The sequence below is a fragment of the Prionailurus viverrinus genome, chromosome C1 (genome assembly GCF_022837055.1).
Source record: "Prionailurus viverrinus isolate Anna chromosome C1, UM_Priviv_1.0, whole genome shotgun sequence".
NCBI classification, from domain to species: domain Eukaryota; kingdom Metazoa; phylum Chordata; class Mammalia; order Carnivora; family Felidae; genus Prionailurus; species Prionailurus viverrinus.
In genome coordinates, this window is record NC_062568.1 from 212,941,802 (window position 1) to 212,958,175 (window position 16,374).

Consider the following 16,374-nt stretch of genomic DNA (forward strand, 5'->3'; position numbering starts at 1 on the left):
CACTGGCCGGCCCAGGATGGGTACCGTGGCCCGGGGGGTAGCCCGTGAGACGCCCAGGCTTAAGCAGCAGCGGCCGATTCCGGGCTGGACCTCCAGCTCCAGCTCCCAGTTCCTCCCGCCCAGTGGCTGAGGTCCACACAGCAGCGGGCTCCACCTCTCCCTGATTGCCTCGGGGGAGGGGCAGTGATTATTTCCCTCCAGATTTGGGGTGGCAGCGGGAGGGTGAGCAGGCAGCCCCCACACCTCCGGCCTCTGCTTCGGCGGAAGGCAGCACCTAGAGGGTGTCGACACTTCTGGCGCTCTGCACCTGCCCTGGGGAGAGGACGCCGGGACCCAGGGGCTGGAAAAGCCCAGGGCGAGCGTCCTGCGCAGCCTAGGGAAGAGTCCAGGCCCGGGCAAAGAGAACCGGGCCTGGAGGAGGCTGACGACACAGTCAGCCAGCTGCATTCCCAAGCGGGAAGGACACCGATGTCCTATTTGCCGTTAAAGACCAGACCTGTTATAGGCTGAGCACTGGCCTTGGGAGAACGCTTAAACCTTGAGACAGTTAAAAAAAAAAAAAAATCCTGTGGAATCAAGTGCAGCCTGCAGGACCCTAAGGAAGGGGGCGGGGAGGGGGTGTGAAACAAGAAAGCTTGGGGAGCTTTGCCTAAGTGGCATTCAATTTCATCCCTAACTTGCTGTGTGCCTTTGAATGGGCTAGTTGACCTCTCTGTGTTTGGGAGTTTTTACCACGAAAAGTGGTGCCCATGAGGCCGAAATCCCTCCTCCCCGGGTCAGTGAGAGGAAGTGGGGTCACGCCCAGTAAGCGGACCAAGAGCGCCTTTCAAGGATCCTGGACCCTCCCCTGTGTCCGGAGGCTGCGGCTGAGGCAGGGACCGGGGCATCGGCTCAGGCCGCAGGTCCTTCTGGGCCTCCGGGGGCAGGTGCTGGGGCGAATGCCCGAGGGGGGGGGGGGTGGTGGGGACCAATGGGCCACCCGGGGCGGAGCTGGAGGAAGCATCCCGGGAAGGCAGGGTTGACGGATCCGCAAAGCCAGACCTCCACCCTGCGCTTGCTCATCTCAGCATCTCCCCCCTCCCACAACGCCCAACAGACACCCGCTTGAAGCGCTCTCTGAGACTTCGTGCCCAGATCCGCAAAGCCACCTCGACGGGGACGCGGGCCTGCCCCCCACAGTGTCGGGGTCAGGGTCAAGACTCAGGGAGTTCAGGCACAGAGCCCGCCCTCCTCCATCCAGGAAACGGAGAGGTGGGGACCCTCGGGGCCCGACCTCGGCCCTGGAGGAGGAGGGCGCTGCTCCCGCGAGCTGGGCTGGGGCGAGGCACGCCCCGGCCGCTGCTGCCGCCAGGAAGCCGGCTGCGCTGTGTAGACGGCAGCGCCGTTCGCCCCGCTCGGTGGTTTGCCGGGACTTTGTGAGCGCGGAGGACAGGGGACTTCGGCAACCATCCGCTCGCCCTGGGGTCCCCAAGGCCCCGCGGCCCGGCCAGCCCGCGCCAGTGTGCAGCCCTCGCGCCTGCGACCGCCGCCGTACCGCGCGGCAAGGCCCGGGTCTCCTGTCCCTTCGCCAAGTTTCCTTCCCGCAGGGGGACAGCGCCCAGGCTGTCCCTTGTCCTCCCGCGCCCGCTGCTCGAGCTGTGGCGTCCAAGACTTGTTACACGGGTTTGATTCAAAACCTGATAAATTGTCTCTAACGCCATTTGAAATTTTTAAACGAAATTATTCAAAAGATTTTTAATCCTGGATAATTTTTGTTGAAACTCTAATTATACATCACCTTAATTACCAGCCCCAGCCCCCCAAGGATCCCTAATTGCCTCCTAATTGAATAAAACAGGGGGCTAATAGAGCCCACAGCCGCCCTGCGAGCTGGTGGCCTCCCCCTGGGGGCCCGGTGGGGGGAGCCTCTGGCTGGCCCCACCGCCAGCACCGGGCCTCGGGACCAGCTCCCCAGCTCCGAGCTGTGCCCAGAAGGGGAGCTCAGGGCGCTCGGGGCCATGGGGCCTGAGGGTTGGAGGCCCAGCCCGCACCTGCTCCAGACCTGCAGCCGACCAGGAGGTTGCAGGGCGGCCTGGTGGGGACCTCGGGGCACATCCAGTGCCCTTCCCCTGGGAGCCCGCTCGGGGGTCACTCAACGCACAGCACTTGGCCTCCGCCCACCCCCTCCCCCCACAGGCCTGGACGCCCAGGCACACCCGCAGGGCCAGTGTGGAAGCCGGAGCCCGAAGGCACCCGGCGCGCGCACTGCCGCGGGGCACCTGGCCTTGGCCGCCAGCCCTGCACCCCGCCCCTCCACGGCGGCCTCCGCGTTTTCGCCCGAAGCGGGGCGACAAGCTGCACTCCGGCCGGACATTTCCCAGCACTGCTGCCCTCGCAGGCGTCCAGACAGGAGGCCGCTGTCCTGGCTCCGGGGAGAGAAAACTGGTGGAAGGGGCAGACCTCCCCTGGCGGGCAGGCGGGGGAGGGCAGGGCCCAGCAGGGCGGGAGCCTGGCCGCTGTGGCCGGGGACAAGGGGCTCAGCCTCCAGCCGCGCTCCCCTCACCCTGGGTCGCACACACACCTTCCTCACGCGCACGGCGCTGGAACTCACAGACGAGACGCGCCAAGTTGGACGTCGGGCAGAGGCAGCGGGCCCCCCAGGTCGGCCCCAGGGGCTAGGCGGCGGGCGCCCCGGAGGACGCTAACCCCGGGCCCGGAATACGTGGGGTCTAGGAGTCTATCGCGCCCGTGGGGATCAGGTCTCAGGCGCCGCTCTAACGGGGGCCGCGGCGGCCGGACAGTCTCTGGGGACGCTCCTTCCCCTGCACGGGGTCCCCCAGCTGTGCTAGCAGGAGGTCAGGAGGGGGGCACCTTGGCTGGGTCGACCCCCACCTGTTCACCTGGCTCCCAACAGGGGCAGAAACACAAAGCTTTTGTTAGGCATTTCATTTTTAAACGTAGGGCAGGGACGCCTGCGATTCCCCGCAGGCCGGCGGTGCCCTGGCCAGCGAGAGGGCACTCTGGTGGACCGCCCCCCCCCACCCCCGGTCCTCACCCTGCCCGAAGCTGTCTGGGCTCACATCGAGGAGACGGTGAGCACGTCAGTGGCCTCTGCCCTTGGAAAGCTCCATTCGGAGCCCCCGGCGTGGGCCCCAAAGGTGCTACCAGCTCAGTAAAGGTGCTACCAGCAGCCCCAGCAGGGGAGCCCCCTGGAGTGGGGTCCCGGGAAACACAAACGAAATCACGGCCCCAGACGCACCCTCTAAGGCAGCCCCCGCGCTCCGACTCAGGGACTGACGCTCGCTGACCAGGCTGTCCTTCCACGTGGCCTCAGGCACAGCCCAGCCCTGCACGCTGGCCTGATGACCATGACCCCTCGTTCCTCCCCCAGCCCCCCGACCCTGGCCGGGAGGTGGCCTGAAGGTGGGGGGGGGGGCGCAGATTCTGTCGGCCGCCCTGGGGCTGCCCTGCTGCCTCACATTCAGGTAATGGAGTCAGGTCCCCAGGGACGTCCACATCTGCTTAAAATATTGTCCAGTGAAATGAAATTCCTCAGCGGATCCAGGGCCCGGTGTCAGGCAGGCAGCCGTGGCCCTGTGCCTGCCTCGGCCGCCTTCCTGAGGAGGGCCGAGAGGGGTTTCCAGTTCCTGCCCCAGTGTGGGCTCCAGCTGGGTCTGGGCCTGAGCCACGCGCTGTGCTGGGCTCTTCCTCACGCAGGACTCCCAGGAAGGGGGAACCTGGGCTCTGCCCTACCCTGGGGTCTGGTTCCCTGGCCTCAGGGCTAGGGATGCCGCAGGACGCTGCCAGGAACCCGTTCTGGGTCCTGAGGGGAGCAGGCAGCGCAGGCTTCCCCACCTGACAGAAGGGCTGGAGGCCAGATGGGTGGCCCGCAGGGGCGTGGGACGCTGGCTGTTCCCGGGGCTGCTCTGGGGGCACTGAGCCGGCCTCTCGCTTGCGGCGAAGGCCCAGGGAGAGCGCCGCGCTTTCCACTCTCTCGCTCAAAGCTTCGGCCCCTTCGAGAGCCCGAGGGGGCAGCTCGCAGCCCAGGGGCGAGACTCTGAGAAAGCCCGCTGCGCTCCCGCACAGACCCCAACGAGCACGGGGACACCCACACCCCACGGCCCACGGGCCCACAGGTAGTGCAGGCACATCCCTGGAGCAACCAGCCAGGAAACACTGGGGCCTTGTTCGCACCAAGAGGGGCCAGAGATCACAGGAGGCGGAGGAGGCCCAGGCTCTGAGCGCGGGGCAGGGGAGACGGGCTGGAAAGGGGAGCCTCGAGGGGGAGCCCCGCACGGCCCCCGGGGGGACTCCAGGGGCGCCCGGCAGAAGCCGGGAGCTGCTTTTCCCCCTGGCGGGCGGCGGGTGCCTGGCCTCCGGCCGGGCCGCCGGGGCGCAGTCCTGGGGAGCCGGGCCGCCCCAGTCGACGGAGCAGAACTTCTCGCGAAAAGTGTGGGCAGTTTCTGGCCCACCAAGGCTCGTGCTCAGGGGCTCAGCCGCCGTGCGGTGAGGCTCGGCCTGGGCCGGGCCGGGTCGGGCCCGGGTCAGGCCGGAGAGCAGCGCGCTGGACGACCTGGTGGACGGGCGGGGATCCCGAGGGGGAGCGGGCCGGGCGCCCCTGCCGCGGGTGGGCGGGCGGGCGGCCGGCGGAGGAGGGGGCGGCGGGAGCAGGCGGCGCCGGGTCCTCTCCGCGCGGCGCTCGCCGCTTCGCTGCAGCCGGGCCTCGGCCGGGCTTCGGGAGCCGCGCTCGCCCGCCCCGCCGCGCCGCCGCTCCCACCTGCCCTCCGCCCGGGGCCGCGATCCCGGGCCCGCGGGCCTCTCGGCCGAAGGTGCCGGCGGCCGGAGCGCGGGGGGCGCGGCGGGGCGGGCGGCCGGGCGCACCGGGCCGGCGGCGAGGACCCGGCCGGCGGCGGGCTGGGCGCGCGGAGCCTGGGGCTCGGCCCGAGACGGAGCGAAAGAGAAAGTAAGACCGGGGACCGGGCAGCGTCGCCGGGGGCAGCCGTGTCCCCGCCGGGCCTCGAGGCTGTGCCGGGCGACCAGGGGCAGGGGGGCTGGGGAGAGGGGAGGGGGGGGGGCGGGTGGCCGAGCGGGGCCGAGCGGGGCGGAGGGCGGCGGCAGCAGCGGGTCGGAAGGCGGCCGGGTGGGGACCCTCCTGCCGGAGGCACCCGCGCCGGGGCTGCCCGGGCCACGGAGGAGCGCCCGGCCCCCGCGCGGGGGCACCAGTCGGGAATAAACTTCCCGACCGCAGCTCCAAGCCCAGGAAAGAGTCTCCATTTTGCTCCCCAAGTGGCCGCGGCTGTCCCGCCGCCGCCACCCCTGCCCCTGCGCCCGCGAAGCGGGGTGGACGCCGGCCCCGCGCCCCCTCCTCCGCCCCCTCCCCGGCTCGGGGTCTCCCTCCTCTGCGCCCAGCTGGCGGACGCCAAAGGCGGTGCTCTAGCGCCCACTATTTCAAAAGCCCGGAATATGATTTGACCAGGACTGAGAGCCACTCCGAGAGAGAGAGGGAGAGAGCGAGCGAGGAGGAAAAAGTTGCTCTACCCTTTCGTCAACTTTTCGCTAACTTTCGCTTTTCGCTCCCCTCCACCCCCAGCCCTCCCCCTCCGCCCCCCTCCCCGGCCCCCACCGCGCGCCTCGGGTTCCCGGGCCCGAGCGCCTGACACTGGGGGTGGGGGGGGAGGGGGTTCGCGAGGAGGGGGCCGGCGCCTTCGGGGAGCGCGCGGCCCGGGCGCCCCGAGCCTCTGCGCCGAGCCCGGCCGCCCCGGAGCGCGGGAGGCGGAGCAGCCCCCGGGGCCGCGCGGCCGATCGGAGGGCCGGGAGCCCAGGGCGCGCCGGCCGCGCCCCGACGCGCACCCCTGGCCCGGGCGCCCCGGCCCCGCGGCCCGGACCCGGCGGCGCGGCGCGGCCGAGCGCGGGAGACTTACTTTTGGCCAGCTTCCTCGCCCTCGCCTTGGATCGCATGGTGCCGGCTCGCGGAATCTCTCTCCTCCTCCTCGAGTCCAGAAGCGGCTACACACTATCTTCATCTCCGCAGCATTGTCAGTTTGGACACCTTCGCACATGCGCACAGAGCACTCAATCTGACACCCCTCGCCGGGGCCAAAAAAACTTTGCAATGTATTCATCATCCTCATCGTCGCGCCGCCGTCGCCGCCGCCGCCTCGGCGCGGGATTGGGGGGCTCTCCTCGGCCTTCCCGGTCTTCAACTCACTTATCTCTCCCCCCCCCCCCCCCGCCCCCCTCTCCCCCCCCCCCTCCCTTTTCGGCGCAGCTCGGAACTGGCCCTTTAAGAAAACATTCTGTGCACGGCGCTCCCGCCCGGGGCCCGCACCCCGGACACTTTAAAAGGACCCAGGTGGCCCCGGAGGCGAGGTGACTACTCCCCCCCCCCCTTCCCCTGCGCCGCGACGAGCGGCTGCTCCCGCCCCGGCCCGGGCCGCGTCCGCGCCGCCACTTCCTAGAACGGGGGCCGCGCGCGCCGAGAGTTCGGACGCGGGTCTGGCTGGGTTGCTTCGTTTTGTTGCATTTTATTACCGATTAAAGAGCCTCGCGTTCGCCGCCGCCCCAGCCCGCTCCTGTTCCCGCGGCCCCCCCGGCCCGGCCCGCCGTCGCCCGAGGGGGTGTCCGGGCCCCGCGCGCCGAACCCGGCTCCTCCGAAGCCCCCTCCGGGCCCCCGCGCCCCCCTCGGGCCTGCCCGGCTCCCGCCCCTCCCCTCCGCCCCCCCACCCCAGCGCCGCCGCTCCGGGCTTCGCGGCTCGAAAACAACAGCGGCGGCGCCGCCCGCTCCGCCGCAGCCCCGGCGGGCGGGCGGCTGAAACTCGGACCCGCCGCCCTCGGTCCGCGCGGAGCCGCCGAGAGCAGCGCGCCGGTCACCGGGGGACGCAGCGCGGGGGCAGCCGTCCGAACCCCGGGGCGCCCCGGACCTCGCCGCCCTAGGGGCGCGCCCGCGCACTCCCGCCCCCGCCGGCCCCAGGTGAGTACCCGGCGGCGCGACCCCCGCCCCCCACCGCGGGCCGGGCCACCTTCGGGGAAGGGGCCTCTCGCGGCCCAGGTGCGTCGCGGGCGGGAAAGGCCGGCGGAGCAGGTGGCAGGGAGCGGCCGGCCGGGCGGCCCTCCGACGCGGAGGGCCGGGCGGGATGTCCGGGCCAGGGGCCTGGTGGGGACAGTGAGAACTCCTCATTCGAGGGTGTCTGGGATTCGAGAATGAAATGCGGGTGGGGGGGTGGGGGGGAAGGAGGCGCTGACCCCGGCCCTTCCTCGGGCGGGAGCTCTGCCAGGCTGCAGGGCCGGGAGCCGTCCCAGAGTCCGCCTGAGCAGGGCAGAGGCCGAGCCTCGGATGCGGGTCTCCGCTGCGGCGGATGGGCTCTCGCCCAGCCGCTCCCCATTTGTTGTGCAGCGAGGCCGGGGGCGCCTCCGCCGAGACCTGCGTTCCGAGCCTCACGGAAGAGAGGTGAAGTCGCCGGGGTGGAACAGCTAACACCGAGACCCTGGGGTCCTAGCAGAGGCCCTCCGGTGGCCCGTGCCACCCCGGGCGGGCGAGCTCAACGGAGCAGGGCTTGGCAGGGGCAGAGGCGGGGATGAGCTGGGCCTCTGCGCCCCCGCGGCCCACAGCTGCCTCCCCGTCTGAATTCCAACGCCCACTGAGCTCCCCCGGGCTTCGGGGTGCCCCGTCTCGAGCCCCGCTTGCTGCCCCAGGCGGAGAAGGCACTCTCTTCCCTGCTCTGTTTCTCGCTGAAGGCAGCCTCTGCTGTTTCCGGCCACAGGTGAGTGTTGCCCCTCTCGGCGCCGCGGGGAGCTCACCGGCGGCCGGGTCCCCTTGCCTGCAGTCCGTCCCAGGGCCTGTCGCCCCCACCCCACACTCTCTCTGTCCCCACGGGCTGGGTGGAGAACTGCCGGGGCCGGGGGGTCCCTGGCCTGGCTGCCAGGCTCTGGGATCATGATGGGTGGTCCCCATGGGGGACTGGGGCCTTGCCGCAGCCCCTAGCAGGCTCCTAGCCCACTTCAGTCCCAGGGTAGGGGGTCACCCGGAGGGGAAGGAGGGCACCTGGAGCCCAGAGCTGGGAGCCATTCTATAACCCAGCCGAGGCGGCTCCAGCCCATGGACCTGACCTGTCTGGTGCCACTGGCCAAAGAGGACACAAGGTCACCCTCAGACCTCAGCACCCCAGGACCCCCTTTCCCCACGCCGGGAGCCCCCTTGCGAAGTTGGCGCCCAGGCCTGCGAAGCACTCTCACCTGCAGTTCTTCCCCCCACCTCCATCCCCCACCCCCAGTGCAGCTCAGGCCTCCTTTTCCCCTGCCCTGGAGGTGGCCAGCAGGCTCCAAGGTTAGGAAGGCCCAGCCTTCTTCTTGGGGCACCCCAGCTCGCTCTGGCCATCTAGCTCAGCTCAGAAGGTGATTAAAATCTTCTGGGCCATGATGCTCTCTCGACTCTGGGGCTGTTACCCCTTCCAGGGTCTGGGGAAGGAGGACGTGAGCTGCCTCTTCCCTGCCCTCCTCCAGGGCCCTGGGCTGGGGGTGGGGGTGGGGGCCGCAGCTCAGGGCCTGCCGGGGGAGAAGGAAGTAGGGGTCAGGAATGGCCAGGAGAGAGCCTAGCTGCTGGCACCCCCTGGTGCAGAGCGCTGGCTCCCATCCCCCAAGGGTTCTGCCTGGGCCGACCATCCTCAAGGCCATGGCCCTGGCCTGGCCGGGCCCTGCCCCCGCGTGGCCAGATTTAGAACCGAGAACAGGTCAGGCTTTGTAGAGTCCTGCAGAGAGAAAGGGCGAAGAAGGGGGGCTCAGAGGCCAGGCCAGATCCTAGCCCCGCCCTGCAGACATTTGGGGACGTGGGGGAACAGGTATGGGCCGGCGGGGGCCACTAGAAGAGGGGCAGTTTTCATTTTGTGGACACTGAACAGTCGGAGGGCAGTTTTCAAGGCAAGCCAAGCCAAGCGTCAGGGACTCCCGTGACCGAGGCCGGGCACAGGGGACACGCACTGTAACGCGGGCTTCGGCCGTGGGCCAAGGGGCCCAATGGTCAGAGGCTGGTGACCTGTGGGCAACAGGGACACCCTTCAGGACCCGGCTTTGTTGCTGGGGTTCAGGGTCCTTGATAGAGGGCTTTTCCCGCCAGTCTTTGCCACAGCCTGAAGTCCGGCTTTAGCCAGGAGCTCTGCCCACCAGGGCCTTTCCAACAAGCAGGGAGGTAGGTGTAGGTGGAAACCCAGGATCAGATGCACTCTTTCAGGAAAGGGCCCGATTTGAGAGGGTGAGCAAGCCAGTCCTCAGTGCTGTCGTAAGCAGCGAGCAGGGGGGTCCCCAACTCCGGGACGCCCCGAGAAGCCCAGGAGTGCCTCTCGCGTGCTCCCAGGGTTCACTCTGTCCTCGACTGGAGGGTCCCTTTGCTTGGCTAGGACCCGTGCTTCGTGCTAGCTCTTAAGGCCCGACTGCCGGAGAGCTCTGCGTTGTGATGTGTGTGCATCTGGAGTGCAGGGCCCTGGCCTCCTAGCCGGCACCCAGCCACCCGCCCAGGCCCTCGGGGCCCCAGGGAGCCCCACTGGGGCTGGGAGGCAGGACCGGGCAGGTGGATGGGCCCCGATTCTCACTGCTTCCCCCCTCCCTGTTTCTCTCTGCGCTCCTGAAACTTGGCCCTGGGCTTTCAGGCACTCAGCCTTCGGGGCTCAGTTGGATTCCCGGTCAGGTTTTGACCTCCAGTTCCTGCTCAGAAAAGCTCTGAGTCGCTTAACAGAATAAAAGCACGTCTCCCTCAGTTTACATACGGAACTGCCCCCGAAGGGTCCAGACCACCAGTCCTTGCCCCACCCCCATCACGGGAACACTGAATCAGGCTGAGACGAGGGTCTCCCTCTCTGGGCACATCCTCCTGCCCCACATGGGGTGGAGACGTCTCCCAGACTTGAGCAGCAGAAGGCTTGGAGACCACTGGGATGCTGGAGGACCATCTGGTTTGATTCCCACTCTAGAGAAAACGGAGGTGGCGCCCAGCAGGGCACTCAGCGGGGACCCAACGCAGAAGCCCGTCCAGTGCAGGGCCCAGAGCTAGCTGGAGCCTTTGGTCTAGGATGCTGGGGCTGTGGGGCACAGCCTCCGCGGTGTTTGTCCTCCTGGTGCCTCAGCTCCGACCGGGGCCACAGGAGCCTCCCCAAACTCTGGGGTTAATGTTTCAGGCCCCGTTTTGCCCTTCATCCCACCCCAAGGCCAGGGACACCAGCCGTGAGCCGGCTAATTTTAGGAGACAGAGGACACAGGCCCTGATCTCTGGCCCAGCAAGTTCGCCCGTGGAGTGGCAAGGCTGTTCCCTGCGCGGCTCTCAGCGCAGGTCTCCCAGCGCACAGGCGGCCCCTTCTCTGGACTGGGTCCTGACTGTGTTGGGGCGCTGGCGGCCAGCGCTTCCCAGGAATGTGAGCCATGTACTCGATTTCCAACAAACCCCAGGTATTTGGAAGCCTACTTCCTCCCGAGGCAGGAGGACTGGGTCCCTTGCGGCCGGGCAGCCTCTTGGGCGGGTCCCCGGAGATTTCGCTGCCCCGGCTGGGACAACTATCCCTCAGGGGCACAGGCGCAGGCGTCTGCGCACTTGCGGGGCGTAATCAGAAATTCGTCTTGTTTTGTTTGGTTTTTCATGCAAGAGATTGCAGCTGTGGGCCTAAACTCCCCAGCTGAGCTCCCTGGGGCGGAGTTCGGTCCCAGGACCCCTGGCCCAAACGGGCTCTCTCCAGGGAGCGCAGGAAGCCCCCAGATGCGGCTTCCTCCGCGGCGCGCACAGGGGGCCCGGCCGAGCGGCGGGTAAGCGGCCAGGCTCCCGCAGCTGCGCGCGGACTCCGGCTACCGCCGCGCGAGCCACAAACGGAATCGGCTTCCCTCGCCGTTTCTCTCCATCCCAGACCTTTCAAAATCCGCCAACGAATGTGGTTGCGGGTTCGCGCCGATCCCGAGCCCTGCGCTCACCCCGCGCCGCTTGGAGCGGGGACTTGGCGCCGCGCTCACCCCCGGGGCCGCCCGCCTGCGCGCCGGGAGCAGCTTCGTTCCACCGAGCGCCCGTGCCCAGCAGCGCCCAGCGCTCCGCGCGGCGGAGGTGGCGCGGTGGTGCCGCAGAACGCTGCCCGCGTGGACGCCGCCGCCTCCTCTTGCTCCCGGTTCCGGCCGAGCTCCGGCAGGCCCCGGGGAGCAACGAAAACCGCGAGCCCAGTCGCTTTCCCGGAGGCGGAACCCCGGGAACCTCTGGGTGGGCGCCCGCCCTCCGCTTCCCCCAAAGCCCCAGAGGCAAGGACAGTGACGCAGCGCCCGGATAACTGAGCAGACTCCCCAGGTCAGCTTGCGCCCCTTCACCTGTCGGCTTGCAAAGCCCCCTCCTCTCCGTCCTCTCCGCCGTGGTCCCCGCCCCCACAACAAGGACCCTCTTGGTTTGGAAACCAAATGTAGCCTTTGCTCCTGCCGGCTCGACCCACCAGAGCTGTAACCTTGGAAAAGTTGCGATGGGTTGCTTCTTCCCGCCTCAGTTTCCCCGTTTGTGAAGTGGGGCCAAATCCTGGGCCCCTCCCACAGGCTTATGTGGGGCAGGTTGGAAAACCGATGGATGGAGCCCCCAGGCGGGGCTTGGGCACGCAGCACATCCCTTGGGACGCGTTTGCGCCAGGAGGCTCGGAGCTGCTGCCCAGGAGCCCCGGGTTGCGCTCGAGCAACTCTGGCCGGTCCTGCCTCGTGCGTCCCCAGCCGCGTCCCGGAACTGCCCTCCCCGGGGCTCCGTGCAGGTGGTGTGAAGGCCCAGCTCGGCGGCCGGAGTCTCCTCTCTGCCCCTGCCTGGGTTTTGCTCGCCCGGCCGTTCTCTCGGGTTCCTCGGGGCCAGGGTGCAAGGAGGCTTAACACGCCAGGGTCCAGCTCTTCTGGTGGTACCACCGGCACCCCAGGCCCCGCAGAGGGAGGGTCCTGGGGCTGCCAGGGAGCGGAGACCAGCGACAGGGGCCCGAGTCCCTGCTGAGTTCCCAAGGGGGACTACGCCCCCCCCCCCTCCTCCTCCCGTCGCTGCGGGTGCTGGGGAGATCCGGTGCGGCCAGAGCTGGAGTGTCCCGGCAGGCGCGGCGGGGCGGGACCCTGAGGGCGTGCCCCTGCGGTGCTCTTCCCCGCTGAGTGGTGTCCGAGGGGCTGGGGCTGGGGAACCAAGGGGAGGGGGCATGGCCTGAGCCAAACTTCCAGACCACGCACTGCTCTGGGCAGGACTGCCGATGCCGAGCTGGGGAGGGGAACTGGGGCGACCGAGAAGTGCTCAGGGGGACACTCCCTCCCCTACACCCCTTTGCTACTTCGAAACCCGTAATGGGGGCGGGAGGGGGTGGCTGGTGGAGACCAGGACCGCCTCTGGGGAAGGCAAAAATTGACCTCCCCTGCCGAGGACCCGGGAGGTGGATGGAATCAGTCATGAGTCCTCCCTCCCAGGACAGAGCCTCCTGCCCTTGCCCCGGGCGCTGGTGCCCTGACGCAGGGCTCTGCAAGGGAACAGGACCCATGCCTGTCTCCGCTCTGGTGCCTGAAGCACAGGGCCTGCTGCTGTCCAGCTCCACTCCCCGACCCCCCCCCCACCCTCCCCCTGCATCCCACCCCACCCCTGTCCTTGCCTCCTGCCTTCTGGAGGGAGCTCCCGTGAAGGAAGGGGGCCAGCCCCACGCCCCGTGCAGCCCAGGCAAGTCCACAGACCCCCCCCTGGCCTGGGGCAGGGTCCTGGCCTTGGGTGGCTCCCCATTCATGGGACAGACCCCCCGGTGCCACCCCTCCAGAACAGCAGAAGTATAGGGTGAGGGGGGCCGAGAGAGCCGAGTGGAGGGTGAAGGCAGGAAGAGCCTTAGCCGAGTCCGACCCCACTCCCTCTGGGACCCCGAGTCTGTCCCCCAGCTTCCTGGGCACCCCAGTTTCCTAATGTGCAATTTGGGGGCCACCGAGCCAGGGGTATTGTGGAGAGAGCTGCACGCAGACCCCACTGGCCCCTCTGGGTTGTGGCAGCTGTCATCAGCAGGGATCTCTGCGCCCTCTGACCTCTCAGGTCTGTCACTAGGGACTCTGAGCTGGAGTCATGGAGAGGAGCTGCTCACTGGCTGGCTGGACCCGGAGGGCGAGTGGGCCAGGCCAGGGCTCCTGGGAGGCTCGGGGCGCACGGAATCCCCAGGTCTCAATGGGCTCCCAGAGTCAGGCCCCGCCCTCTGGCCCCGGACCTGCCCTGGTCTTCTCACGGGTGCACCCCTGCCCTCTGTGAGGCCAAGGCTCTGGGACCAAGCTGCAGGCCTAGCATTCACTCGCTCACTCGTTCGTTCATTCGCTGACGTGGCCAGAGGCCCCCAGAAGGCAGAGTGCTCCTGGAACTTACCAGGTGCTGTTTGCCCCTGCAGCCTCCGGGGCGGCTCAACAAAGCCCCAGGGTTATCTGCAGCTCCCGCGTGGCTCAGTGAATGAAAGAACGAGTCGCGAATGAATGAAAAGCACCGAGTGCGAAGAAAGGGGCTCTGAGATCTGATTTCGGTCCAGAGGCCCAAGGGGACGAGGGGAACCTTACCAGACGTCACCCGTTCTGAGTGCCGGAGGCCGCGTGCCCTGTCCTGCACCTGTCCCGACTCGCACAGGCCGCCAATGCCGGGCCCACATGACAGGGACACGGCAGTGAACAAGCACCCGGTCCCCTGCTGCATCGTGTGTGGAAAAGGAAGCCAGCTTGCTCGAGGTGGGGGGGGGGGCGCTCCGCGGGATGATGGGGGCAGGGGGTGACGGCGGCAAGAGAGAAACTGGCCCCATGGCGGTCCCTGGCTTGCCGTGACGGAGCGCGGGCGGTGCCGGGGCTCCTGGGCCAGGCCGCCGCCGTGTGACCCTCGCGACAACGCGGCAGGAACTGCAATTGTTCGCACCTTACGGACGGGAGACCCGCGCTGGGAGGCGCAGGGGCTCGTCAGAGGGGCAGGAGAGCGGGGTTCATCTGCCTGACCGCCGAGCCCTACGGTGCTGGTCGCCAGGGTGGGCGCGTGAGAGGCGCTGCTTGCAGAGGGGTCTCTGTCTGGGACCCTTTCTGGGATTCCTTGTGGTGCCCGGGATGTGAGCCCCAGAGGGCACGCTGGCACGACGGTCACCCGCCTGCTCCTGGCGGTGGCCAAGGCATGTATTTGTGGGCGTCCCGAGAGACGGAGCCGTTTGTGGTACGTGTTTCCCCAGAGTCCGGTTCCCACTGGGGAGTCGGGGTCCCCCTTGCCTTCCCAACACCCGCCCCTGGGGCCGTTCCGCGGCGGCCCCCGCGGGCCAGGCCCCGCACCCCAGCCGGTGGCTTTGGGGACTCCGCGTGGGGCTGACGTGCCCAACTAGTCACGCTCTGTATCTGGGCCTCCGGGGAGATATTTCCAATCGTAAAATGTGTCGTTCAAAAAACATATGTGTCAGTGGAGTCCTCGCTGAGCCTGGACCACATGGGACATAGTTGTTCTAATAAACGCGAATGGGCCAGTGTTCCCATTAGAGAGGGAACAGTTTCTCGTGGAAAGGCGGTGCTTTTAACAGAGGCTAATTAATAAACAGCGGGTAATTGTTCGTGGCACATTGTGGCAGAGAGTAATTTTCGTTTCAGAGGGTAGGAGGGCCAAGCCCCCCTCCCCCCTCAGCCCTTCTGTGTAATAACCACCTTGGCTTCACCTCTGCCTTGAATTTTTACAGCTGGAGCTGTTTACCATCTTCCAACTCTCACGAAGAAAGGAAAAACTATCACTTAGACAGAGCCATTGAAAACTCAGCATCGTACGTGGATTTCTTCACGTAAATAAATCACACGAAGCGAGACTCGTGTTCTCCGAGTGACGTCATCCGCTGAAGGCCACCTCCCCCGTCAGATCAGCGTTGGGTGCTTTCCTCCTCGTGCGGGCGCCCTTTCCGCAAGACCAGGGCCTGGCCTCGGGGATCGGCCCGGGACGCCGGAAAGGTCTCTGCCTGGGTCAGCCCGGCACGACCGGGTCCAGAGGGCGAAAACAGTTCCAACTCCACAGACTGCTCGGAAGCTTTGCTTTGGAACCATAGGTTCTGAGGTTGAAAGGCCGTGAACGCGTCCAGAAGAAACGTGTGCAGCGCCCAGCGGGAGGTGAAGGCCCTTTGGGTCCTTCCGGAGCCCACGGTGACGCTGGCTGCGGCGTCATCCCCTTGAAATGAACGAGGAACCGGAAAATCACCGGGAAGGCGTCCAGGAGATGTGGCGTATTTGGCCACGAGAAGGGACAAAGTCCTGACACGTGCCACAACGCGTGTGACCTCGGAAACATTATTCTCGGTGAAAGAAACTAGTCACGAGGCCACGTGTCGTCTGGGTCCATTTACAAGAAGTGTCTAGGACGGGAAAGTCCGCAGAGACAGAAGGTGGAGGGGTGGCTGACAGGGGCTGGGGGAGGAGTGGGGGGTGGTGACTGTTGACGGACGGGGGTCTCCTTCTGCTGGGTGAGGACTGCGTTCTGGAACCAGCTGGCTGTACTCAATGCTATCACACCGTTCGCTGTAAGACGGTAAATGTTACGCTGTGTGGACTAGATCTCACTACATCCGTTATTGTGCAAAGTCGCCGCTGAGCGTGCACGTTTCAAACCGCCGCGCCCATCTCGAAACCCTTGTTAAATTCGGGACCGAGCGCACAGCAGGCAGGGCGGGTGACGGGGGTGTGCTCCCCGCGAAGGGATCCGCGAGCGCTGGCCCGGCACCTCGGTGAAGCCCAAAGCCACGGCCCCTTTCCTCGGGGCTGGCTGTGCGGCCCCCTCCCCTCAGTCTGTCTCCTTCCCACCAGCCCGGAGGGAACCCCTACCCGGCATTTTGCGCTAACCGTCTCCTTGCCTCAGTTTACAGCGTCTTCACCCAGCACAGGTGCAGAGTCGAGCTGCAGCGTCCGTTCAGCAGGAAAATGAGTGAGACGCATTAAAATCACCATAAAAGGGCAGGGGAGGCGTGATCCGTCCACACCACGGGTTATCGTTTGGCCACTGAAAAGGGCACTGACGTAGCTATGACACGATGAACCTTGCAGACGTGATGCGCGGCACAAGAAGCCGGTCACAAAAAGCCATGGGCCCTACGACTGTATATGACGTGCCCAGAGGGGCGCCCGGGTGGGTCAGTCGGTTAAGCATCTGACTCGATTTGCGCTCAGGTCATGATCTCACGGTTTCGGGAGATCGAGCCCTGTGTCGGGATCGGTGCTGACGGCACGGAGCCTGCTTGGGATTCTCTCTCTCCCTCTCCCTCTCCCTCTCTCTCTCTCTCTCCGCCCCTCTTCCCACCCACCCCTCAAAATAAATAAATAAACGTATTATACGAAGTCTCCAGAATAGGCAAATCTGTAGAAACAGAGAACAGGTTGCCGGTCGCCAAGCTGCGGAAGGAAAGGCAGTGGCGTCGCGGG

At 67.3% G+C, this 16,374-nt stretch overlaps 1 protein-coding gene and 1 long non-coding RNA gene across 6 annotated transcripts in view; one reads left to right on the plus strand and one right to left on the minus strand.

Annotated features, from left to right (window-relative positions):
* The window catches only part of PRDM16 (PR/SET domain 16), a 315,844-nt gene extending 309,664 nt beyond the window's left edge, over positions 1-6,180 (minus strand). For all 5 annotated transcript variants that reach the window (XM_047869965.1, XM_047869963.1, XM_047869964.1 and 2 more), the window contains exon 1: positions 5,901-6,180. In XM_047869965.1, coding sequence (XP_047725921.1) covers positions 5,901-5,937 — 37 coding nt within the window. In that variant the 5' untranslated portion in view covers positions 5,938-6,180. The remainder of the gene's footprint in view (positions 1-5,900) is intronic.
* A 174-nt stretch (positions 6,181-6,354) lies between these two features.
* On the plus strand, positions 6,355-15,344 carry LOC125172241 (uncharacterized). Its single transcript, XR_007154653.1, has 3 exons — positions 6,355-6,949; positions 7,373-7,739; positions 14,655-15,344. It is a non-coding gene; the product is annotated as an uncharacterized LOC125172241 (long non-coding RNA).
* Positions 15,345-16,374: the final 1,030 nt, after the last annotated feature.